The 26,403-nt window shown below is 37.4% G+C and overlaps 1 protein-coding gene across 2 annotated transcripts in view; it reads left to right on the top strand.

Moving 5' to 3' along the window:
- Nucleotides 1-26,403, top strand: part of SDK1 (sidekick cell adhesion molecule 1) — a 417,916-nt gene that overhangs the window by 193,740 nt on the left and 197,773 nt on the right. For both annotated transcript variants that reach the window (XM_075058380.1, XM_075058379.1), the window contains one exon: nt 10,341-10,474. In XM_075058380.1, the coding sequence (XP_074914481.1) occupies nt 10,341-10,474 (134 nt within the window). The remainder of the gene's footprint in view (nt 1-10,340; nt 10,475-26,403) is intronic.

Genomic DNA, 26,403 nt, shown 5'->3' with positions numbered 1-26,403 from the left:
GGTTTTCTGTTCTGGTGTAACTATTATGTAGAATTACTTGCATCGGCAAGATGTTGAACATTCTGCTCACAACCCCAGGAATATAAGCTAGGCTGCAATACGCATGCGTCTTTCCCAGGATTTGTGAGTTCTTTTGCCATGTATCTCATAGCTGAGTGTTTCTTCAGCACTGAAAATAAAAATGCTCTGCAAAGCATATTGTAGCCATAAAATCAAAGAAACCAAACTGCATCTACTGACACTTCAGGGTTTCATTTGCCTGCTCAATAGACATAGTGTTTATGGATCATCCAGCAAATGTAAACAAGGCAGTCTCTCAGATGCATGCTCTCTACTGCTCTTCATTAGAGGGAATGTGTGGTGCTTATAGCTTCAGTATTGGAAGGAAGGAAGTTGAAGTTCTTTGCCTTCTATGTTACCTCCGGGACTATTTCTAAAGTAGAAGTTGCTGTCATTCTACCAGAGGACCGGCAAGATTTACTACACAAGCTGTGGCCTTCTGACTTCCTTAAGCTTTACAACCAGGAGTCCTGAATATACGTCGCTGCTCCACTGCAAGGAAATTTGTGTCGTTAGACTCAGAAGTCAAATAAGCAGCAAGTCATACAAACACACCCATGTATTGATTTCAAGTAATTTAAAAATAAATGGAGTTGATAGGTTACCTAGCCTCCTGATTTTGGCAACACCACCCAAGTTGAAAGCAAAAAAAAATCTATATGCTCTGTTGCTCCTTTAATCATGCATTATTTACATTTTAGTTGGCCACTGAAGTGTTCTTTATGAGTTTTGGAGTCAAGGGCTGCAACCGGGTTTCAAATACAACATACAAATGGATCCCCAAAGGGAGCTATACTTCTGAATGTCTAAAGGCTATCTTCCAGGGCACTTTATTTTAAAATATGCTAATGTTCACATTGAGGTTTCATAGATTTTAATGTATGTAGTGTTACTTTGCCTGGGAAAGGGATGATCAAATAGTTAGGTTTAGCTATAATTGCGTTTATCTTCTCAATCTCTTACGTAAACCCTCTCATAATTTCTCTTTCCACCTTTTAGAATTCTGTAGCTTTGCTACAGAACAGGTTTGTGTATGTTTGCCTCATTATTGGAAAGACATATTTCTCCTTTTCTTTTTGAAAAATTTTTAGCTTGTATTAATTTTTTGACTAGTAATGTATACCTAACAGAACAGATAAAATGCTCTTGATAAAGCAATATTTTCCAGTTGTTTACTGTACTCTGTTTCACACAGTATTGACAGGAAATGATGTTTGGGTAGAAACCATAACATAAAATGCTGCTGTGATGTTATGCAGTTTTCTTTTTATTCCAAACTTTCCAGTGTTTGGCTTCATATGTATGTTCAACATATGGTTGAATGTGTCCAACCTGGCTTTGCTTTTATGTCACTGCATGGCCTATTTATGATAGAAAGAGGGAGTCACTGCTTCCTTTTTAATTTCTGCTGAAGTTCTGCACATTTGGTTTTTTAACCAGTGTTTGCTTTTTGTTTTATTGTCACTAACTTGAAGTGCTTTGAAATGTTTGCATTAATGGCATTAAAGAAAAGTCTGTGATTGACTGACTCTAAATTTCTTCCGCTGTATTATTTTCAATAATAACCAGGATTTTACGGAGTCCGTGGTAGATGTGTTTGTTACTAAATGCATCTGTATTCACTATGAGGGGATTCTGCTGAAAGAAGTAGTGCAATACCATGAGTTACTAGAGGACTGGTGTTTGGAAAGCACTGCTCACCTGTCCGGTGTGTATAGTTCAGGAGATGTTAAAGCACTTGAAAACTGGAAAGCAAGAAGTTGCTTTGCCTAAAGTTGTAATGAAATGCCTGCCAGTCAAACTGAAATGCAGGGGAGGGGAAGTAAAGAGTATTAAGATTTAGCACTTACGTAATCCTCTACATCTTTTGAGTGCTAGAGGTATTAACTATTTAAACCTCTAGATAATTTTTTCAGCATTAAAAGAAATACATACCCGTATTATCCTTTTCCTCTCTTGGCAAAACATAGATACCAAAAGGCTAAATAACTTACACAAGGCTACGTATCACTGGCAAAACCTGGATGTACTTGGCTCCCAGACCTGTGTTCAATTTGTGCTGTGTAACAAGAGTATATGTCTTAATGGTGTGTGAGTAGAAATAACTACACAAAATCCCTATTTTGACATAGACAGCAAACCTAAGATACTGTATAATAACACTGTACAATGAATTTGCAGCAGTAACACAACTGCTAGTCTCAGCAAACTGCAGTAGTGTACATAGATAGCATTAGCTGTTGTATTGATCCAGGCCACTAAATCTTTAATTATCTTTCATAGTAAAACTTGTTTAAATAAATTGCTCTATTGCTACCCAGTATGGCTGCTTTTTGTACAGATGGCAGCTGCTGAGGTTGATGCATGGGTCATTTGCCACTTTTTACCATATCTATGCTCTTTGTTTAAATATTTGGTATTATTAAAAGGAGAAGTAATGCATCTGAAAACTAATGGACTACTAGACTGTTAGTTTTGGAGTGTAACACTCCCTACTACTCCTCAAAACAAGTGTGTAATAAGTTATGTCTGTACAAATTTTCCTCTCCCTTGAAACTCTCCCATTTATTTCAACATACTTGAATTTTGGGTCACCTAAAGGAGTTGAGTGGCTAATTCAGTACTGTTCCTCTCACTTGTAGGACTAATGTGGTAAGTTTGGATGTAGTGTTTGTAAGCTGGATATATATTTTTCTGGCACTAGAAGAAAAACAAGGCCTTTGGCTCATGTGATAATAAACAGTCCTTGCAGGTGCTGTCCTCTTGAGGTCTTCCACATGTGTGGGGCTGTTTCATCTTCACTGATACACAGCTGCCATGAGGTTTCATGATTACAGCCAGACGATTTCTGTCAATGCTCTGTGTACTCAGTGTATCAGTTTTAGCTATACTCATGTGCATGTATTTAGCTGCTGAAGGACTTGTTTCAACTGAGAAACCCAACCAAATGTATTAGAAAGAGATTTGCATTGACCTGTCTGAGATTTGAAATTTTATTTCCAAACTGTGTGGGTACTTCAGTTGTGGTAGAGATTTTTGAGTCCCTGAGACTAGGTATGCTTATACAGCAACAACTGTGCCAAATTTTATTGTCAGCTACGCCTATGTGAAAATGGAGATGGTTTTGAATGAGGTATGTGTGGAATCAGGAATAAAATGGTAGAGGTGGTGCTGAGGAAGATTCAGGAACATGAATAAACAGAGGTTGAGAGCATCCAGGTAGACACAGTTGTGGCATGTCTAAATGTATCTGTTAAATATGCTGTTAAGAGGTTGAAGTTTTCTTTGTCACTGTTGTATAATCAATTATCTCTTCAGTGCATTGCCCTGTGACAGGGCCATGCCGCTGCTCATTTGTTCTATAGTTAGTGCAGTTCACAGTCATGCCTTGCATTCTTTTTTTATTCTGTAGTATATATCTTAGTGAAATAATGGGATGAAGATACAATATTCAACAGGAAGCTCTTTAATACTTGACTACAAACCACTATACCACATACCATTATGCTGACATGCTTTATCAGAAGTGAAGATATAATTTGATAACAGAAGTTTTCCTTTCACAGTGAAGGAAAGGGGAAAAAAAATATCAGTGTTTAAAAAAACTGCAGCACCTTTAATAATCAATTCAGGAGAAATATCATAAAGTGGAGCAATATTCATGTCTGTCTATCCGAAAACTGAACTATAAAATCCCAAATGATTACAAATAGTCTTTGTGCTTGCTTTCAGTGAAGTCAGCCAGCTGTGTAGATCAACAACCTATGATACATTTTAACCGCAATGTTTTGTTTAAATAACACATTTATATTAAAAAAAACCCCACTATTCTTCTTTCCAGTGGTTGCTAGCTATGTCCATAGCAACAGATAGTGATGTCGCAAGTGGAGTTCAATGTGTTGATTATATGATGAACTGGAGAGAGAAGAAAATAGATGGTCTGTTTACAGATGTCTTGAATGCAGTAAGAGTTTTATAAGAGGAGGAGACTGGAGAAAATTGACTTGATTTTATTCCAAGCCTTTGGTTTCTGTTGTTGACCGAGTTGTATATTTTGTCTTGAAAGTCTGAATTTTTCTTCTAGTTTGAGGACTGCTGTTGCTGGAGTAGCACATCCAGGCACATGTCAGTGTGGCTCAGTAAGATAACACCCAAGAGCTGTGATTTAAGCACATATAGGTACTTCTATAAGCTGTACCAAGTCTTGTTGCTTAAAATGTAATAATAATTTAAAAAAATAACAAAAACAAAGGAGTAGAGTTATGTGGTAATAATTAAGTTGTATTAAATAAGAATTGAAGCTGCTGAAAACCTGGGAGGAGAAAAAGAACATTTTAACATAAGTAGCACACTTATGAATATTATTCCTTAGTTTGTTACTGTAATTGCTTCTGGATTGGTAGCATTGTCTCTCACTGCAAACATCTCTTTCCTGCTCAGTTATGTAGTGATTATCTTGGGTTTTGTTTTGTGGGATTTTTTTAAACGCTAGGCCAGTAATTGCTTGATTTGAGCATGATTTTAAATATATACTTGGGATAATTCATCTGAGCATCCTCTCTGGGAGCCCCTATCTCCAAAGACTGAAAATAAGCTTTTGCGAGGGCAAACTGCTAAGATTTTTATAACAAGACTCAGTAATTGATGATTCTGCTTAAATCTGAGATACCTTTTTGTAACAGTCCTGTACATATATGCAGGCACTTGTGACAACTTTTGGGGTTTTTTTTTGAGTATTCTCCTGCATGTCACGTTTTCTAGATTAATCTTTGGGGTTGGATGGGGCAGGGGGGAGTGGATGGTTCTGGTGTGGGTTTGGGGTTTTATTTTTCTTGACTATCTCACATGCTTAAATTTGATAGCCAAAACTGAGTGGAGGTCACACTGTGTGAGAAACAGGGTTATTTCTTAAATTTTCTAATGATACTGCTGTTTGCACACCCTCTTGTGAGGTTTGCTTGTTTTGCAGTCATTTATTCCTTCTCAAATACAGTGTTTTGAGCTTGTTCATTGAACTGCAAACCTCAGTCTTGTGGAGAGGCTTGAACAGGTCTTCTGTATTTGGAATTCTAATTCTGTCTTCCAGAGTCTTTGGGACTTTATCTGCAGATTTAGTAAGTGAAATCTGTATTCAGTCAACAAACAACAATGAAAACATTAAATAATGCCAGGCCAAAGACAGACCCTGTGGGTTTCTACCTGATATAGCTTTCCAGTCAGGTAGTGGATCACTGACGATTTGTCAGGTACGGTTTTCCATCCACTTCTGTTCCAGCCTTACACTCACTTTACACAGAACAGGTTTTGTGTAATGTGTTCATGAACGAACGTGGGGAATAATGTTTGTAGCTTTATTAAAACAAGACCTTGCACGCTCCAGAACTAGTGCTAGAGACTAAGGAAGCCAAGCTTAAAACATGGAAATTCTGCCCCTTCTCTCATTTCCTCCTGGAAATATATCTGCTAAACCTGTCAATAACTAGTCTTCCTTCATTTCACAATCGTGTTCAACTTCTGCCTGGCAATTAGGACTGCCTTGGTTATTCTGGTGTAACCTTGGCACCCTTTCATCACTAGAAATCCCAGTCACTTCCCACAAGCACATGTTGTGCCATGGCATAGCTAGAGAAGCGATAGTATAAACTAGCACTGATTGTAAAATCAATGCATTAATTTGTATAGTTATACTTGGTATTCAGCGGCTGTGTAAGTATAACATTTTTATTAATAGGTGGTTGTTTTGTGGTAACAATACACCTGGACCCTGAATAATATTTTGTGAAACTGGCACCCAGTCACAGGTCTTAGTGTTTTGTTGCTATGGCCATGTTGCTCTGTAGCACATACACTGATATTTTGTGCTGTGATTGAGTCCTGAAAAACATGGACTGTTTGTGGAAGTCATGTATTTAAATAATGTTGATTAATAATTCCCCATCAGAATTGGAAGACACATGGGTGGTGAAATGCTCACTCTGTTAAGCCATGCATGCACTACTCTGAGTCAGGATTTCACTTGAACAGCTGTGGTTTTGACTGCAATGTGTCTGTATGTTTTTCCAAAAGGGGAAATCCATGGGGGAAGTCTTTCAGTAATTATGTTGTTATTACTCCATAATCTCCCTCTTCTATTAACAACACTGTTACTGTGTGGTGTCAGGCTCATGGGAAAAGATTGGTGCTTGCTGTGTAATGTGGACAAAAGTTTTTAGAAGGGGAAGAGAGGTTTTCTAGTAAAAAATATCTTGTAAAGGGGGATTGATATTTGTGTTAGCTGGAGATAATATTGGAAAAGAAGCTTTATGAAGGCCTTTGTACTAAAATATTGCACGCTGGTTCATGAGCAGATGGCAGCCTGCTAAGAGAAAGCCTAATCAGGTTACCCTGATTTTCATTTTATGGTGTTTTTATAACCTAGTATTATCTATTTATTGTGTAATCTGGTAGACTAATAACCTAACAAATATCTAACTTTGGGGAATTATCCACTTGTAGAGTAGCTTTTGTTACTTTCACATAAAAAGAACATTATAATGGAAATCCACCTATTTAAGATACTGAAGAGTTCATTTGCAGCATTTTAATAAATGATGCAATTTTCAGTGCAGGAAAAATGCATTTAACTCCAAAAACTTTGTCTTGAATGCCTTAATAATGGTATCCCCTTTGGAAAATTCCCTTTACTTCTAAAGGCCTGATTCATGTTCCACTGATGTTAACACAATAACTTCCATAAGCTTTAGATCAAATTTAGTTGTTATTTGCGCCAGATTTTTTTACAGTATTTTGACAATTTGGAAGGCTGCAATTAAAAGTCCCAAAGTGTATCTAAATGCTAAATTCTGGCTGCAATAAACGGAAGTGATGAAAACCTCATTAGGTGCCCGTTACATGTTCAGATACTCAGAAGACCTGGATATATAAAATGACTTGTCTCCATCATTACTGCCTTTTCCCATCCTGCCAGACCATAGTCTTTGTTTAGGCAGCATGTCATGAACACAGCTTGTAGTTTCAAAGACCCAACTCGCCTTTCCTTTCAGATCAATCTGTTCTAGTCTCTGGCTGCTTTTGTGGTAAAGGTATCACTGACATGCCTGTAGGACATCATAATACTGAATCTGCCATTATAACTGCTTACTACTCACAGAAATGTATGTTGCTGTTTGTATATTGGTTGCTGTTCCCTACAGGCTTCCACTGAGCTCCAGAGAAATTTAAAAAAATTCTTCTATTAAAATGTATGATTTAAAATGTTCCTTTCCCTATGCTTAAGGAATCCCAAAGGATCAGTCTGCTGAGTTTACTTGCTGGTTGCTCCTGTCTTGAAAATGTTAGATTGAGTGAAGTTCGATATTGCTTTAAAAAAACCCAATATTTATATTTTTCATGAATTCTGTGCTGGGTATGAATTACTGACAGGTCCATTCCATCTGCTGCAGTCGTCTTCCTCAAATATGCTGGTAAACTGAGCAGCCAGGAATCAGATTTTCCTTGGAACATTAGTGTGGTGCTGTCATAATTTAAAAGTTATATCAGACAATGAAAACAAACAATAAACCCAGGAAAACATGTTAAGCCAATTTTAGGGCACTCTGTGCAGCTGTTGTGCAAAAAGTGGCTGCAACCCTGGTAAGGGCTGGGGCATGAATCGTCAGATGGTTTAGAAACATTGGAATTAATGAGTCCTTAAAATGTGACTGACTGATTTTCCTGATGCACAAGGCTCATGCTTGATCTCAATAAAACTCCCAGAGTCTGCAGCGTGTAAGGCTTGTGTCTTGTTCTATACCTGTCTGTTAGTTAATGAAATTGAAACATTCTATTTTTCAGATAATTATTAAGATATCAATAACTCATTTGGGGGTTTCTATTTTAACATTAATTTGACTATGTAATTGATGACTCCAAAGAGTTGTCTTCAGTAGTTTCTTTGACTTCTAATTCTTTTTTCTATACAAATTAACATCAAACTTTTCACATTATTTTGAACATGGAATTTATAATATTTAGCCTTTCTGCACTGATCTTTTTAGTTTCAAATATATTCATTTTATCTTTAATATTTACTTACATTTCACTCACAAATGTTACATTTTGCTCACATTCCAATAAATATTTGTGTATTATAATTTAAAAAAATCTTCAATTTGAACAATTTTCTTAATAAATGTATCTTAATTCCCTTTGCTCTTGATTAGTATATGATGAGTATAATGGTTTAATTGTCAGAATTTCCAGCCAGTTTAATACAGATAGTAGCAGTGTGCATCTCACCAGTATTCAAGGATCACCTTTGAAAATTTGGGTACAGTTGCAGCTGACATCAAAGCAGTCTGAAATATATTTCAGTATTTTCAATGTTTTAATGCTGCTTTCTTTAAAACTAAAGTAGAAATGAATGTAAATGTCATTGTCTTTTAATATTCAATTATTAGCACTTCATTGGAATTTTATCTTTATTTGCTTTATCAAATGTCATATTAATTGCATTTTATATACCCACTCTGTAAATCTATCACAGTTTCCTTCATGAATTTTCTAAGTCAACTAAGCTAGTACAGGTTCATTGAATAAAGCAAAAAATCATACTGTGATTTTTTTTTTTTAGTAGTTTCTGTAATAAAAACTGTCAATAAAGGTAATGTAAACAGGATCTTTAGCTGATGTGCAATGACTGATTTCAGAGCTGAAAATATAGCTTTATATTTTTCAGGAGATTTTTATTTATTGGTGTCTACTGATAGCTTTACACAGAAGTTCAGTGTTCTTTGTATCCACATTAGAAAACTGAAGTGATATCAATAAAATGCACACAGCCTTTGAAAACTGCTATGTTTTCACTGTAATTTTCTATGCCCCCTCCTATGCATAAAAACTAGTATGCTACAGTAGGAATGTGTGATATCCCCGATTGCTTTTAAATGCTTTTTCAAAAGCAAAATAGTTGTGAATTATTAATATTAACCACACCATGCCAAAACAGGAGGAAGAGATGCAGGAGTGTTCATTGATTGATTAGTGTACAAATACTTTGACTTAGCACTGACTCTTTTTGAGGCCTATTGATGTATGAACTTGTTTCATCCAGTATAATAATTTTATATGTTGTTTCAACCTCATGCTCAAGGATATGACTAATAGCACAGCCGAACTCAATGGGGCTTCTCATCAAGTAATATAAGTGAAGGTAGGAGTTTCTTGCTCCAAGTTTTGCATTCAGATTTCCAAGTTTGTGCCTGTCCCAGTCTGCATTAGTGTCAGCTCTTTGCTCCACAGGCTTTCTCTGGAACTTTATGTGTTCTTTTATTCTTATCTGGTTTTTGAGCTTCCTGTGTCCTGTTCAGTTAAGCCCTTAAATTTTACATGTCCTGTTCAGTCAAGCCCTTAAATTTTTATATGTTGTCTCTAGATTAAACCTTTATCTTTTATAGTCAAGAAAAGACTATCAAAGAATGTAAAATGCGAACTAACCAACCCTATTGCGGTGCAAATGGGTAATGGTGCCTACAAGGGAGTTTGTAGAGACATTTGTTATGTAGCAGCCCTAAGCAAGAGTAGACTTGTGTTATACAATGACATTTATTGACTTCTTCAGGCCTGTACCAGTGTTAACTACAGGGTTGTGCTTTCCTACCTGCTTTAGATAAAATGAAAACTCTTCCTTCCCTATCTACACACAAATCATCTGTGTATATCAGTTAGGCTCTATCTTGCCAATGTTCTTGTCTGTGATGCTGAGATAAGTAGTGATGCCATAAATACAGAAGGTCTACCTTCTGACGTTCTGCTGCCTTTGATTTTTACTTACTTTTTCTTCACTAAACTATGTGTTGTTATTCCCTGAGTGTCTGTCTTTAATAAGCTAGCTCTCACTTGTTGAGAAGGTTTTCAATAAAGCTGACTTTGCAGCATACTGCCAGGACTGTCATCAACCCATACGATGCAGTTTGCAGGCTATCAGTCTCTGTTGTCATTTGCCGTTTCTTGTGTAACTTCTTATTGCCATTCAAACTGTTCTAGCTTCACATGTTGTAGCTTTCTGCATGTCACTATAAGCATCTTACGTGATCTAAACAGAAAAGGCCTAGAGGCATCAAAGATCTTAAGTATTACTCGTGAATGTGTTTGAAATCAGGCTGGTTTTGATTCCCCAACATCTTGATTTAGATGACCAATGAATATATATTTCAGTCTGTCAAGTCTGAGGTGTTGTATGGTTTTTGCCTACTGGATAACATTCTTCTGGTTTCAGCGCAATCTTTCTCTTTCCTAAATAGAGCCATCACACTGGAGAATCAGCTGGTGATCCTTGAAACATCAGTGACCGATGCAGGAGGCTACTATGTCCAGGCGGTCAATGAAAAGAATGGGGAGAACAAGACAAGTCCGTTTATTCATCTCAGCATAGCAAGTGAGTATTCAAATTCTGGATAATATGCTGTCATACTGAGATTGCAGACAGTATTCATAAAAGTCTGCCTTAATAAAAAGAGCATTGCTTACAAAGGACTGGATCTTTAATGGAGGTCAGCTTTTCCGCTTGGTTTGGGGCACACTGAACACCTTGTGCAATAAGAGGGACCTAAGAGACTGTACGCCCTCGACAAATCACCCTCAAAGCCTTTTGTCTGGTGCTTTATTTTTGTGCAAAGCAGGTACATGATATCCCTCGCTGTTTGTTGTGAAGTTGTGATCATAATTTCTTTTTAATGCAGGGGTTTATAATGTATTGTTTTCCATCGTGCATAGGTAAACAAGTCACTCTTCTGAGTGCAATTTTATTAATGAGTCTATTCCCAGTCTATGGCATTATTTTTACCTGGAGTTATCACAGGGTCCCAGGGAACATGCATTTCATTGTTATTACTTGTTATTTTACATTGTGCAAATTGTATTAACACCTGCCATTGCAGAGGTATTCCATGAGTAGATTTTACAGCAAAGGGGAGGGAAAAGCAGCAGAGCCACGGGGTCAGGAAGATGACTGCACACTAAATATACCAACATGCGCATTCAGCAAAAATATGCATGTGTAAACTATTGTAAAACATTTAGTAAATGTGTTTGTATGAAAAATTAATATTGTAAATATGTAGAATGGTTTGACTCCTTTTCCGAGGGTGTTTGGTAAAGGTGTTTTTAATGGAGCAGTGATGTAGGGAGTATGTTAGTCTGTTGTATGAGTGTGGAGGTTTCTATTTCTGACTCTACGTAGAGACAAGGAGGAGATGACTGGGTAAATTTTTGATGACACGAGCAGCTTTTCTGACAGGCTACTCTTATGGTTTGGGCTTCTAGAAGATGCAACACTTTTAGCTCTTGATCACTTGGCATGATGAGGTGCCCAAGATCTGTTGATCTTGGATACCATTAGATTTGAGACGATCCCTATGGCTTGTTTCCTTACAACTGCAAAACTTGGGACTCTGTGTTTCTGAGCGGGGAAACTGGCAAATTGCTTCCAGAAATATGCTTAGGTTTGTTTGTCAGAAGTTCAACAAAAACATTATGTTCCTGTGCAACATTTAATTTGAAGAAAATATGATTTTTCTGCTAAAATTCCTAATCAGATTTCAAGAAAAGCTGTTGTTGCACAAAGAATGGAAGCCCTGTTAGTGGCCTCTTAGGAGTCAGTGAAGGCAGAAGCTGTATGGTGTAACAGACAGCAGAAGAGACAAACCTGTGTTTTCTTCCCAGATATGTTTATAAACTAAATGAACTTTTCAGAGGTTTATGTGTATCTTTGTGAAGTGGAAATAATATTGCAAATCCACCTGTGAATTCTGGCTGTACTGTGGTATGTAGATTGTAAACATTATTATTTCTGACAGTATAAAGAGGTTTGCTAACACTTTAGTAATTTCATTTTTAAAGGAAATTTGTATTGTTTGTATTGTGTGACCAATAATGTACTTCCCACTTTAATTTCATATCTTAATTAATGCTAGAAATAGTCTGTGATCATGCATGCATAACAAGTGCTATGCAAAGCAGAAGGTAATACGGGCATATGGAAAAGAAAACACTTCAAAATGCATACAGACTTGATACTGTGAATGCAAAGTCTATCTGGAATGTGAAAAATAGGAAAGATTAAATGGATAAAAGAAAATTAAGAATGAGGCAAGATGGAAAGCCAAAAATGGATTTGCTTGTTAAAATGAATATTAGCCAATGAGGTTTTTGAATTGTCATCTTGATATCCAGGTTTATTAAAGCTGCGCGTGTTGAAGAAAGGCCCTGGCCGAAAGGCATTACAGTGTCTGTAAAGAAAATGACATTAACATGGTCATTCTGAACTTTGATCTGAGGAAGAAACACATGTGGTACATTAGACAGAAGTGAATAAACCTTTTTGGTCTGGTAACAGAAAATAATCAGGCAAAAATATAGTCCTGAGGCAATATGCAGAGAATAGTTGCAGAAAAATGATGTATTTTGGAAGGGTAATAAAGAATTCCACCAAGTGGTTGGAAACAGATTGTTAAAGGTACATCCAGGTATGGAAGATATCGCATTGAATTGTCACTGAATCTTATCAGGTGTTAAGAGTGATGACACTTGTCATTTTCCATTAGGACATGTATAAAATTTAAAAACAATTTAATCAAAATCAAATAAACCACAAGTAATGTGGAATATCTAATCTCTGTGTGAGTAGATTACGTATTAATTATTGAGTACAACCTTGCTACATGACTCAGCATGCAGCCAGCGTATTGCCACTTTTATTGAGGGCAAAAGGAAGAAAAACCATAGATCATTCCCAGGGCAGTCATCCACTGAGAACCATGTTAGATATGCATAGCTTGTTAGTCCTTGAAGGATATCAGTGTCAGACTTGCTCCAGCCTATAGGAAAAGGACATCTGCAGAATCAGTCTAACAGCTGAGAAAGCCATAAGCTGTCCTGTTCTGGTCCAAAAAAGAAGAGTGACAGTAGGAGAAAGGTATAGCCCTGGGTTAAACAGAAGATGAGTTATAGGGCCTTATATTGCAGATTAAAGTTAATGCCTTGAATTGGCTGGAAGTAAATGGAGTTTGAGTGACATCTGGATAATATACTAAACTGTCCTTCAATTAATAACTATATTTGATACATGTTGAATAAGAAGATTTGAGGATGTTGAACATGTTTCAAAAATACAGTCTAAAAGCTCCAGCCACGATGAATTCTCTAGTAAGGCTCTGAGTATTTAAAGGTAAAGACTCTTCGTGTCTTGTCAGTCTAACTTATAGCTCATTAAGTCCCAAACAGCATGAAGTCGTACATCCAGCCATCGCCCCCTGATTACAAACGTAATGCATGGAAGTTGGAAAATAGCTTCAAAAGAAAGCCTTCTGGCTTGTCAGTGTTGCTTCTGCTGTGCTTGGCTTTGCTTTTCTCTGCATTCTGAGGTTGGTCAGACATTGAAAACATAGGAATGAGAATGCCTGGGTTTAATGAAAATTAAGATATCTTTAGGACACGTTGGTGTTTTCAGATACATATCCAGTACATGTTACTGTGACAGTTCATTCCTTAAATATGCTTTGCACTAAAGATGTCTTAGCCAACAGATATGGTCGCTCTTTCAGAAGATCCAGATATTGAGCAGTATTTTTCCTTAACAGCTGAGTTCCTAGCTTGGTTAAACTAGTGGTGTTCTGCATGCCTGCCCTCTAAAACCATGTGTCTTAATTTGAAAGTCCAGGTCACAGCATAAGGTCCAGTCCAACTATGCTTGAAAACAATGGTCATTTCTTTCAAGTAGGTATGTTTCCACTGATTTCAAGAGGATTAGATCATCTCTGAGGTGACAGGCTCTGGTGAAACAAAAATTATGTCCAACAGGCAGCATATGGGGAATAACATCATATCTGAAATTAGTGTGAGATGTCATAAATTAGTCCTAAATTTAACATGTCTTAAAATCCGTTGAACTGTATACCAAGCTAATGAAAATCTTGGCCCCCCCGCCCTTTTTTTTTTAACCATCTGTCCCAGCTTTCATGTAAATAACACAAAATTGTGGCTAGGAAAATTGGAAAGTCTGAAAGTCAAGAGCTTGGCAACAGAAATGGTAACAAAACTGTTTGCTTTTTGACTCAAATACATTCGCTCCCTGTTGAAAATTCACTATTACTGTTTTGGAGGATTTCAGTATTAACTGCATTGCTGGAACTTCCCAACTTAACCAGAGAGGTGTGAGAGTTAATATGTCACTGGGCTGTCACAAGCTTCTTAGATGTAAATATTACTTTTCAATAAAAACAGTTGGGAAATCCTTAATGTTCTTTCCTGTTTCCATCTAATCAACAATAAATTTGATGATAATATCTTAAACGGATCCTTAATTCTTTAGGCTTTATTCTTTCGTGCCCTTTCTCCCACAGACAGACCTACACAGATGGTCAGATCCCTTCCTAAAGACTCTGGCTTGTCAGGGGGTAAAGTGACATGCTTTTCATCTTACCAGTGTTGGCAGGACACTTAAAGATCAAAGTGTTCATTAAAGTAAGGCCATCATAAAAGTCTTATTTCCTTTGAGGCCATACTCTGTATCAGCTAAATTTCTCTGAAACTCTGCACCAAACTTCTTATGGTTGTAGTATGGAACTTAAACAAACAAACAAACAAAACCCCAAAACCCCAAACACCTGATACCTGGTACTTTGCTGTAGGCTGTGCCATTTATGCATGAAGGTGTTTTTTGGAGGAAAGAAGGGGCAGGGGTGTTAAGAGCTTCTTAATAAAACCGTAAGGATTTTTAATATACAAGTCCAGAGTTTAAGAAGTGGGGTTTTTTTAGAGGGGGTAAAAAAAAAAAAGCTCCCTATGAACCTTTTTTATCATGGTAAGGAGCTGGCTGAGGTATTCACCATGATGTATGCAATGTGTGTCCTTGTTACTTTATGACATAACGATGTGGCAAGACTCTGGTGCTGCTTTAGAAGAAGTTCGAAAAGCCCTGCTGAAATTTTTCTATTATTGATTTCAATGCAATCCTGTAGATGTAAGCTGCGTTGGCACAGTCTTAGAAACTTTTAACACTATGCACTGCTATTTCAGACCTTAGTCAAAGCATTTTATGAAAAATTTGAGAAAGTGTCTCCAGTAAATGATTTAAATGCCAAGTTTGCAAAAGGTGGGTATGTGTAAGCTGTTCTGACAGCTTAGATACTCCTGCTTCAATTGGTTTTGCAGCGCTAATCATCTGGAACTGCGATTCAGGGCCTCGCTTCTGGACCTTCTTGTTAAGCTGTGAAATATTGAGATGCATGTCGCTTCAATAGATTTATTAGTAAATTAGATAGTCTTGAGACCTGTTCATGACACTAGGAGATACAGAGTGTTCTGCAGACTGACGTCTTTTTCTGATGCAGGCTTTGTAAAAACAGAAAACAAGATTGATGAAAATTTTAAAAACCTTGCCAGCCAGCATTTCTGAAGAGTCAAAGATAATAAAGCCGATTATCGTTTAATAAAGATAAATTTTTCCCTTGAGCACTGGCAATGCTTTAAAAAAAAAAGTGTACAAAAAAAAAAAAGTTGGGGACTGAAAATTAAACTCCTGGCTTGGTTGCACTGCAATTAATTTAAAATACGAGGGTGTCATGTTGTTCTGCCCAGCTTCCACTTGCAACAAGAAGAATTTTATTCCGCTACGGCAGACATTAACATGAGGCTAAACAGACCCTGTTTGTCTCTCATTGGCACCTATTTTGTTCTTCAGTGTAACGTATCAAAACATAAATTTTACAGAAGGGAAGAGTCGTATTTCAGACTTGCAGGGTCTGCCGGCCAAGGCCGAGCCAATCAGTGATAGTGGTAACGCCTCTGTGATAACATTTTTAAGAAGGGAAAAAAGTTGGGAGAGTGAGAAACAGCCGCGGGAGAGAGGAGTGAGAACATGTAAGAGAAACAAGCCTGCGGACACCAAGGTCAGTGAAGAAGGAGGGGGAGGAGATGCTCCAGGCGCCGGAGCGGAGATTCCCCTGCAGCCCGTGGTGAAGACCCTGGTGAGGCAGGCTGTCCCCCTGCAGTCCAGGGAGGTCCACGGTGGAGCAGATCTCCACCTGCAGCCCGTGGAGGACCCCACGCCGGAGCAGGTGGGTTCCCGAAGGAGGCTGTGACCCCGTGGGAACCCCGCGCTGGAGCAGGTTCCTGGCAGGACCTGCGGATCTGCGGAGAGAGGAGCCCGTGGAGCAGGTTTTCTGGCAGGACTTGTGACCCCGTGGGGGACCCGCGCTGGAGCAGTCTGCTCCTGAAGGACTGCACCCCGTGGAAAGGACCCATGCTGGAGCAGTTCGTGAAGAACTGCAGCCCGTGGGAATGGCCCACGTTGGAGAAGTTCGTGGAGGACTGACCCCGTGGGTGGGACCCCACGCTGGAGCGGGGGAAGAGTGTGATCAGCCCTCACCCTGAGGAGGTGAAGCGGCAGAAAATAACGTGTGATGACCGTAAACCCCATCCCTGTCCCCCTTGTGCCGCTGGGGGGGCTTGGTGGAGAAATCCGGGAGTGAAGTTGTGCCCGGGAAGAAGGGAGGGGTGGTGGGAAGGTGTTCTGAGATTTCGTTTTATTCTCTCATTACCTTACTCTGGCTGATCTGTAATAAATTGAGCTAATTTTCCCTAAGCTGAGTCTGTTTTGCCCGTGACGGTAATTAGTGAATGATCTCTCCTGTCCTTATCTCGACCCGCAAGTTTCTGTTATATTTTTCTCTCCCCTGTCCAGCTGAGGATGGGGGAGTGATAGAACGGCTCTGGTGGGCACCTGGCGTTTAGCCAGGGTCAACCCATCACAAGGGTACAGATTTTGCACTGAAAGTTTTTGTTTGTTTTTCTGTTATAAAGAAAGGTTCTTATGATAGCACAAGATGTTTAGGTCGCTTTCAGTGTCTGTAAAAATGAAATACTCTTTACGTTGTTAGGAAAGAAATTGGAGGGAAAAAAATGGTATACTACCTGTCGGTGTATTTGGTAGAATATTACTTTAGACATCCTTCTGTCAGGTTTGTTAAGAAGACAAGTTTTCAGAAGATTCTGAGCAGACATTTTTCTCTTTGGAACAGAGCATTTCACCAACATAATTTTTCATATTAACCATCAAGGTTTGTTCAAGTCAGCAGATGTTGAGGATCCTTCATGGATACGTTTCAAGCACACTGCTGCATGAATTTTTCATACCTAGTTCCAGCTTTCAGGTGTAGGCAGGGGGGAAAAAAAAAGGAAAGGGCTGACACCCCCAGGGAATAGATATTTCTATTCTGAGGTCAAATTCACGCAAGCTATATAAACTTGTCAAACTGTTTTTAGTTCATGCCAAGGGAATTTATTTCGCTTAGTCTCTCTGGGTCAGTGCTGTTGAGGTGAAATTAGTGCTTCAATGATGCTTTGGGTTTTTGCCTTTTTTTTCGTTTGTTTGTTTCGGGTTTTTTTTTGCAAGGAAGGAGAAGGAATATGGGATGAAATGAAATTGCATTTCTGTGCTGTGATTGTACATGATCGCCTGAGGTTCTGACCAAATACTGGCGAAGTCCAATGTAGCACAGCTCAGCCTTCTCTGCAGTGGTTTTAAGTCACTCTTTGAAATAATGACATTTCTTTCCTTTCCCATTTTCTACACAGGCTTTGCTTTCTCTTTGTCAAGCAGAATTTCCAGGAAGGAAACCCTAGTGGTTGTGTCATGGGTGGTTTCATGAGTAAATATGTGCCTTTCGCTTTGATGGTCACTTAACATTTTTTTGTTATCCAAAAAGTTAATTTGAACGAGACTGTAGAAGTGTTCAGGATTTAAAACTGAACCGTAAGGATAAATTCTGTGTAAATGCCATCTTTAATATCCTGGTAAAATACTTTCTGTCTTAATGCTTTTTCTTCAGCTGTAGCACCAATCTGCTCCAATACTAAAGGGCGTACCATTTTAAATGGGGATCTTTGTTTCTTATTATTTTGAGAATAGATTGAGTACAACTTAACCATGCTTATGAGATATATGTATGTATATATTTAAGTCAAATGCATTTAGTAACAAATATAGCTATAACAAAAAGGACTAAATTGGGTTAGTGTTAAAGATTTGGTTTTGATATATTGGAACAAATGTTAGTTTAAGCTTTATCCAGAGCTAGGAATTTCAGTGGAAGCTGATATTCTCAATGGTTTACCCTATTATCTACTGCAAAGGTGATGATTCTACATTGCAATATAAGTATTTTATATACACTGCAAAGAAATAACAGATGTTCAGGATTTATCAGCATTCTTGGACTCCAAATTTCATTGTTGGTACTTTTTTTTTTTAAAGCTTCAGCCAGATCTTTTCCATAATTCTTTTTCTTCTGATATAGAGGGAAACCTGTGGTTAAAACGATAGATTGCTAAACTGCAGGAATAATAAAGATGAGCCAAGAAACCTCTGTGACAGCTTGAGCTACTCTTTGGCTTTACCCAAATAGTCTATTGGTGCTTTTTCTGACAGATAGCAGAAATATTGGTTGGTCTCCAATTTCTTCTTCCTCTGGACTATTTTTGATGATACCTATTGCCACACATGGCGCACTTTTCCATCTGCTGCAGCCTCTGTCCGAGGAAACTAGTGTCTCCTCTGCTAGTAGTTTTTTGCAATGGAAAGATAATACAATAAACTTTCTGTAAGATTTTTTTCAATCTTACTATTGAAGAGAACTTAAACAGCCAAAATCAGCATAAAACATATTTAAATATCTGGCACTTAATTTTCATCATATTGCATCAACAAATGTAATAAAGCTTTAAATCCATGTTTTATGGAAAGAATAGTTCCTTCCTTTTCTCCCAAATGCAACAATACAACCCTGTTGTTATGGGGACTCATCACTAGCTGGTGAAGCTAGGGAAATGCACCCGAGTTGAGCATATGTTCCTTCGGCATATGTACATACATTATGCATGCTGCTCTAAAAAAATGGCAAATGCTAAAGTTTCTATAATCTAACTTATTATTTTAACGTATCTTCTTGTTACGCTTGTCTGTTTATAAGGTTTGGGGGTTTGTGTCTGTAAGAGATCTGGAATACACACACACTCTCTCAAAATCCTGGGTTGTCTCCTAAACCTTTTATTTATATCTGACACATGCAATTAATCTCTCCCTATCTCTAATCACTTTTGCTATTACATTCATCGGAGTGATTTGTATCCTATCTCTGTCACTGCTCTGTAATTGATATGTGGAGATAAGAGTTTCTTAGAGGACACAAAGAAGGAAAAGAGAAAATTGAATTTACCTTGCAATCATTTTATAAAATGTGACATACATCAATTATACATGCCATCCAGGAAAATGCCATCTTGAACAAACTGTGATGATTTGTTGGAAGACCAACATAAGAGAAATGCCAGAAAACTTTTCTGGACAGAAAAGTATTGCTAGTTCAACAGGCAGAATTTTCGGTCTCACTGATTCACCTAAAGTTTTTTTAAATAATGCTGCAGAATTTACCAAGAAAGTATCATTTTTGATCGGTGTTTTTCTTCAGTCAGTCTTGTACTAATACTCTAGTGTGAAATAAGATGAAAGGAAGCTGCTGAAATAACCATTGTTTTGATCAGACATAAAAAGATGATGCTGGTTACTCAAGACTGAGTTGTCTTTCATGGGCGAAAATGGTAAAATTGATAGTATAGTCCAATTCCAACTTAACCACATTCTAGCATGAAAATATTTCTATTTGGTTTCTCTCTTCTATTTCACTGCAGTGAGAAGTGAACTAATTTTCTCACTCTTGTTTAAATACTTTGTACTCATGATTAGTTCTAATTGTTGGTGTGAGAGTAGTAGTAGCTGTCAGTAGTTTTAAGTTTTAGTACATTGGGATTTTTGAAATACTTTTTAATATGTACTGATAATATGAAAATTAATATCTAGTAAGTAGATAAATAATATGATAACAGTAATAGAAATCATAAAACTCAGAAGATTTAAGTCAAGCAACATCCAATGTTGGCCACTTCCCAGGACTGTAGGACTGGCAAGCAATCTTTTCCCTAGAACTGTTTATTTCTTTGTTATCATGTACACCCAAGATACAATGCATTTTCTAAAAGAGGAGACAGAAGTATAGTGATTTGTAGGCATTTGTAAAGGGCTTTGCATTTCAGTTTACCTAAGTATCATAATTCTGAAGCTTTAAAAGGAATAGCTGCTGGAGACTCGCATATCAATTTACCCCTTTTGAGCATTACCTTTTGATCTCTTATGAGTCCCGTTCTGCTGTGCCATACTCCTAGAGTATTCTAAGTAGCTGACTTGAAATCTTTTGCTTTGTTTCCCATCTTTACACGGTTGGATGTATTTAAAGTATAATTTTCATTTATTTAAAGTTGGTAAACCCTACTAAAGGTGCTTTTTACCAAGAAAAAAAAAAAAGAAAGTAAGAATCTGTAACTTACTGAAGTGAGCTTTAGCTTAAACATGCTATTTTAAGAAGAAAAAAACCCACATTTAGAGAAAAGCATCCATATAATATATATCTCTGATAGCTTTATACTGTTCTGTAATGAGATGGGTTGTCCTGGCTGGTCTGTGAACAAGAGGGTAAAAAGATACAAAGCTCTTGCTTAGGAAAATAGCAAGGAGCATCTTATTTCTTATGAACTGGATAAACTTGCAGCAGTAGGGTTTTTTATATCTAGGAGTAGGACTTCCTCTTCAATTCAGAAAACAAGTAATTTAGGAACTGTTTGATGGTGTTCTTTAAACTGTCATTGTATTAGGCAAGCTTGAAATATCTTATAAACAGTATAGATAAGGAATAATAAATATGCTCAAAACAGATGTTTAATAGAATAACTTTTGCACTTACTCAGTTACTGCAAAAGCCTAAATATATCCTAAAGATTATATTACATATGCTAAAGGTCTGCGTGGCAGAACTCCCACCCCCACCCCCAGCATATTTACAAAAACTAATTTTCATCTTGAGCTTTCACAAACATATGGTTGCTTGAGGGTTATCATTTTTAAGGCTCTTCATATTAAAGATGCTTTTAGTTTCTTCTCAATATACACCACAGAACAGGAAAACTGAATAAGGATAGAGACTCTTCACATGTCTGTGTCATCGTTCTGCCAGATAGATGCGATTTGTCTAAGTAATTCCAAAAGTGCAGACAGTAGCCTGTGTATGAACAAAAATGGAAAAACAGTGTTTACAACTGCAACCTAAGCATTGGAGAGTTAGGACATGCAAGATTCAAGGTCATCTATAAAACTTTAAATATTGTTCTTTGTATAGACACATTATGATAAGTAAGGTATTTAATTTGATTGTTACTGTTGTTTTCTTCAGTAGACAAGATGAAAGTTACTCATTTATAAACTGTCCAACTAGGTTTGGTTTTTTATAAATCAGCTAACCAAGTTTTTTCTCCAAATTTTAACAAAAAAAGCTTAGTATTGGAGACTTTTTTAGATTTTTAGTAAGGACTTGCTATGAATTTTAAAGTAATGTAGAATAATTGGACCGTCCTACCCCATTTGTAATAGGAAGAGAAATTCAGACTCGACTGTAACCCAGGTTGCTTCACCTGATGTACATAAAAGCTGCATCGATTTCTTGTCCACTTGGTTGTACCGTGGGAGCTGTAAATTGCCGATCCAGGACGTTTGTTATCCTTCGTTTTTGTACTACTCAGTTTCACATATTCTCATTTGTATCTAGGGAGTGGATAGACATCAGAGTAATCCAAGTTCTGATTTTTTTTTCCCCCTACAGATTGTGCTGTAAGGTGATAGACATGCCGATTTCTTTTCACGTGCAGACTATTGCCTACGCTTTCAAGCCCCTTAAAAATAATCCATAATCCAAAACTCTGCCTTTTTACGGTGGATACATCATTTTAGCTATGGAATGTGTGAACAAAGTTACAACTCCCATAATCTGGGAGAACATCATCGTTAAATAGTGTGTCTTTAAAGGACTGTAAGCTTTCTGTGATAAAACGAAGGAACACAGCAGCCAGGAAGGTGCACACATGTCCTAGTCTCTAAGGCCCTGTTTGTGCAAAATTGTTATTAAATTTTTGGCCAGCTGTGTTTATGGTTAAATGTTTACAAGCAGAGAACAAGTAGCTTACTGCTGTTGTGTGTAGGGAAAATACCACAGTGGACAGTGTGTTGCCTGAAGAAGGAAAGACAAGAGAAGTTGTGCCTGGTGGTCTCTTTTTTATTTTATTTTTTTTTATTATTCCCCACTTGTTCCTTAAGCACTAAGGAGGGATAAAAAGAAAATCTTTCGTACTTACTCCATGTTGGCTATATTTCGATCCGCTCTGCAAAGCCATGTGCTCATAAACCTGACTTAGGAAAGACAGTGAAGGCTTAAAAAGCCAGCAATGTTGTATCTTCTGCAAATGCTGGGAAAGAAACTGCACACCCTGTGCTGCCTTCAGCTATCCTTGTGGATTTATCAGATCGCTGTGAGTGATACTGTCATAGCTGTTAAAGAAAGTAATTGGTAGTGAGTGATTAAAATTGCAGATGGCCTTTTCAAGGTGATTATGAATATTAAATCAAGTCTGTAAAAGCTAGTTAAAAAGGCCTGTGAAACTGAAAAGTGAATATGCTGAGGGTAATTGCATACAAAGAGGATCTCGCAGGCATGCTATGCTCATCCGACCCCCCCAGTCAATCAACCACCCAACCAAAAAACCCCAAGAAGCAAAATAATTCATGTGGACTTATTGTATTGAAGGAGGTGGAACTAAATACCTGCCATTTTTAGGCTGTAAATCCCTCTGTGCAGAGAACTTGCTGCATCTCGCTCCTCTTTTATATAGAATGTTATCCCAGGTCCATCGCTGTCATCGTTGAGCAGTGATAGGTCTGCAAAGTCCCCTATGTCATGTGATGCTGTGTCATTAACAGTGATCTTTTCCTGTTCTTTTCCAATTGTAAGTGATTATGACAAATGTTCCTTTCCACATCACCCTGGAACGAGGCCAAGAATTGCTGTGGAGTGACTTAAATTCATTTGGTGAACTTTATCTCACAAAGCAAAGGCTATGTGGGAATTATTTTTTTTTTAGTTGAAAAATCTAAGGTTCATTTTGTTCCGTAATTTAGAGTGGAAACTTGAGATGCAAACAAAGATAAAGGTAGAGGAAACGGAAAAATAAATGTCTTCGTTTTGAGCTGTGCTTACTTACATGTGTATTTTAATACAAGTGCAGAGAGCTTTCACATATGTCTAAATAGCTTGTGAACTTAGAGCCTGAGGGATTGTTTTCTTGTGCATAGTGTGATTATAGACTCATCACTTTTGGACTAATTTCATGGTTTCAAATAGAAGAATTTTGTATGGTTGCTTATACTTCAACATATTATTATTGTATTGATCTCAAACTTCATGATGACCTATCTAATCTTCTCTTAAACTGTAAAACACCATGGGATTTATTGTGAAGATTTATATAAATGTATTTTGCAATTATTGTTTATTACCTTTGGTGTGACGGGAATAATTTGTTTAATCATTTGAGGAGCTTTTTCCCTTTCAGAAAATATTTCTGCTTGCCTGAATTTTGTGGTCATTGTTACGTTAGTGGTTTTGTTGCACATTGATTCTTCATCTAAATTAATATTATTTCACTTATGGGTATTCCCTTGGTAAATTTGAAAGAGAATTCTGCTTGTTCCACTGCATTAACACTTATTTCTAGCCATATTGGCTTAGGAACTGGTCTATGGCCACCTTGATGAAAACATTTGTACCACGCAAGTGTTTTAAAAAGCTATTCTAAAAAAATGCTCAAACATTTATTATTGGTTCACTGCTAGTCAATGCAGCAGGTGTGTTCTTAAGGGATAGGTGGTCTAAACAGATGCTCAGCACTTCTCTTTAACTGTGGAAAGACAAGTTCCACCTTGTAATGCAAAGAGACAATACCCAAGAAGTTATGAGGAATTAAAAAAACAAAAGAGGTGGATTTTTCCTGTTGAAAGACACAGTGAATTAGTATATGACAATGTTTTTCCACCCTCAAGACAGCATGTAAGTTTTAACTCTTCAAGAAGTGTCTTGTATGAAATATAAGCATAGTAAATGTGGCAGACTGTTAAAAATTGAAAGCATCTTGATAGAATTTGGATTATCAGTTACCACTTTGCTTTTTGGAAAGGATATTGAATACTGTTTTTTATATGATTGTTACAGTGTGTTGCAACTTTGAGGGCCTGGGATCATTTGAAAACTAGTACTATTGGCCATGTCGTCAGCAAACAAAGACTTGCATTAGATGTGACGAGGAGAGGAGACTGCCTTTGATGAAATAGTGGCTGACAGATCTGGTGTGTTCGTTGATGAAGAGGGCAATTTGCACTTCACAGGCTAATGAGGAGAAATATTATGGAATCTGGCAGACCTTTTTGGACTTAATAGTAACTGCTGAATTCCTATCTTGAGTATAATGCAGATTTTATTTTGAAAAAACGAGTTTGGGACAGTTATGCATTTTTGTTGTAGCTTGTAATGGTGTCAATACCTTGCCACTACCAGTGCCACAGAAATAGTCAGCTGGGCTACTTGACGAGGGCTTTTCTTCATGGTTTAAAGATGGAAAAAACAGTGTAATTTTAAAAATTCACAGATAAATTTTTTTTACAAGATTGTTACAAATGTTTTCCAAGGGTGTTTGTAATGGAAGAAGTGGCAGACCTCTAATTAGTGTGGCAGTATGAGATGCTATAGCATATGTGCTCACAAAGGAGAGGGATGAAATAACACTGTTTATCTGGAGTTTATGGCTAGCAGATGCAGGTAGATAGTGTTTTTCTTGGTTCATTCTTTCACTGCACATACCAGAGGAGGTGTTTTTAATTTTGTCAAAATATTTCCGAGTTGTGAAACTTAAAAACATACAAATTATGAATTTACTGTGAATAACAACCAAGCTGTTTTCCTGCAAGCCTTTGCAAACACTGTTTCTTTAAGGCAACTTCTTTTCAGAGCTATATTTTGCTACTTTGAAAGCAATAAAGCTATTTTCTGGAAAAGGAGAATGTGCGTTTAAAGTATAGGTTTATGAAGGCAGCTGACAGAACTTTATTGCAGTCTTTAAAAGACTGGGTCTTAACAGGTCAATTATCCTGTTTTAGTTTTGTGTGAATCAGGTACGTCATTTCAGTTTCACTTCACAATGTCACGAGCAACCTTGATGACTACTTAGTATCTTAATACAGTATTTACACATGCCTCATAACACAGTATACCAGTGGAATGGGAAGTACAAAACTCGTTTCTGTGTTAATACTGAAGATACTGTGTTTGTCATAAATGCTAATCCTTAACTGGGTGGTAGTTTTTAAATATTCCTCAGAAGTGAATATTATTTACCTAAGTAATATTTTTGATGTCAAAGTTTGCCAGTCATATCTTTTAATAACAAAGTTCAAAAGTAAATTTAACCTTCATGGTGCAGCATAAGCTATACGATTTATAGAAAATATTGTGAATGAGTGCAAACAGCAAACCAGCAAACCTATATGTGCTGATGACCCTTCTGTCTCCAGAAGAAATGGTCTCTGGAAAAACACTGGCCTATAATCAAATGGCTCTGCAGTTTAGCTCATTTTAGCGTCCTATCATGTTTTCCAGATATAGCTATTAAAAAGAAAAAAAAGGGGGCGGGGGGGGATACAGTTATTGTAGACTGTGTGTTGTAAAGAATAGGACATTTTGTGAAATCCGTCAGCTTTTGAAATATATGACAGAAGCCCCCCCCCCCCCCCTTTTTTTTTTCTTTTTGAAAGGTACAGCGGTGTGGTTTAAGTGGTCTCTACATCCTTAATTGTAGTGGGCTTGTGGTTGGAATGAGGTAAAGGTGAGCTGAACTGAACAATCAATTGAAAAGGAAGAGAGGCTTGCATCAAAGTTGTCTCATACTCTACTCTGTCCTCTGCAAATTCAGCAGTATGGAAGGAGGGGGCTTGCCTTCAGAGGCAGCGTTGTTCCTTTTGATAAGGCCTCAGGAACAATGTAAGATATCTCTCCTTTTCATCCTTGATCACCGTGGGAACTTTAAAATCCATTTCAGAAAGGAATCCTGGGGAGCAGTCTCTGGAAATGTGCAAAGCTCACCAAAACTGCATGATAGGTAATATAAGATCTCAATGAAAAGTGCAGATCCTGACTGAGGGAAGGAGTGTGCTGAATCACAGCAACACATATGGCTTTGAATGCATTGCTTCCATCAGGTTGTAGATCACAGTTTTATGAGCTTTGCAGAAAATGGGGACAGTTACATTATTTTTTTTAGTATTTTTTCAAGAATGTATCACATGTAATCCATTCAGAAATTACAAAGTAAGCTTAGGAA

The sequence above is a fragment of the Buteo buteo genome, chromosome 27 (assembly GCF_964188355.1).
Source record: "Buteo buteo chromosome 27, bButBut1.hap1.1, whole genome shotgun sequence".
Classification (NCBI taxonomy): Eukaryota; Metazoa; Chordata; class Aves; order Accipitriformes; family Accipitridae; genus Buteo; species Buteo buteo.
Note: the sequence above shows the minus strand (reverse complement) of the source record. Positions and strands in the feature narration are given on the sequence as shown.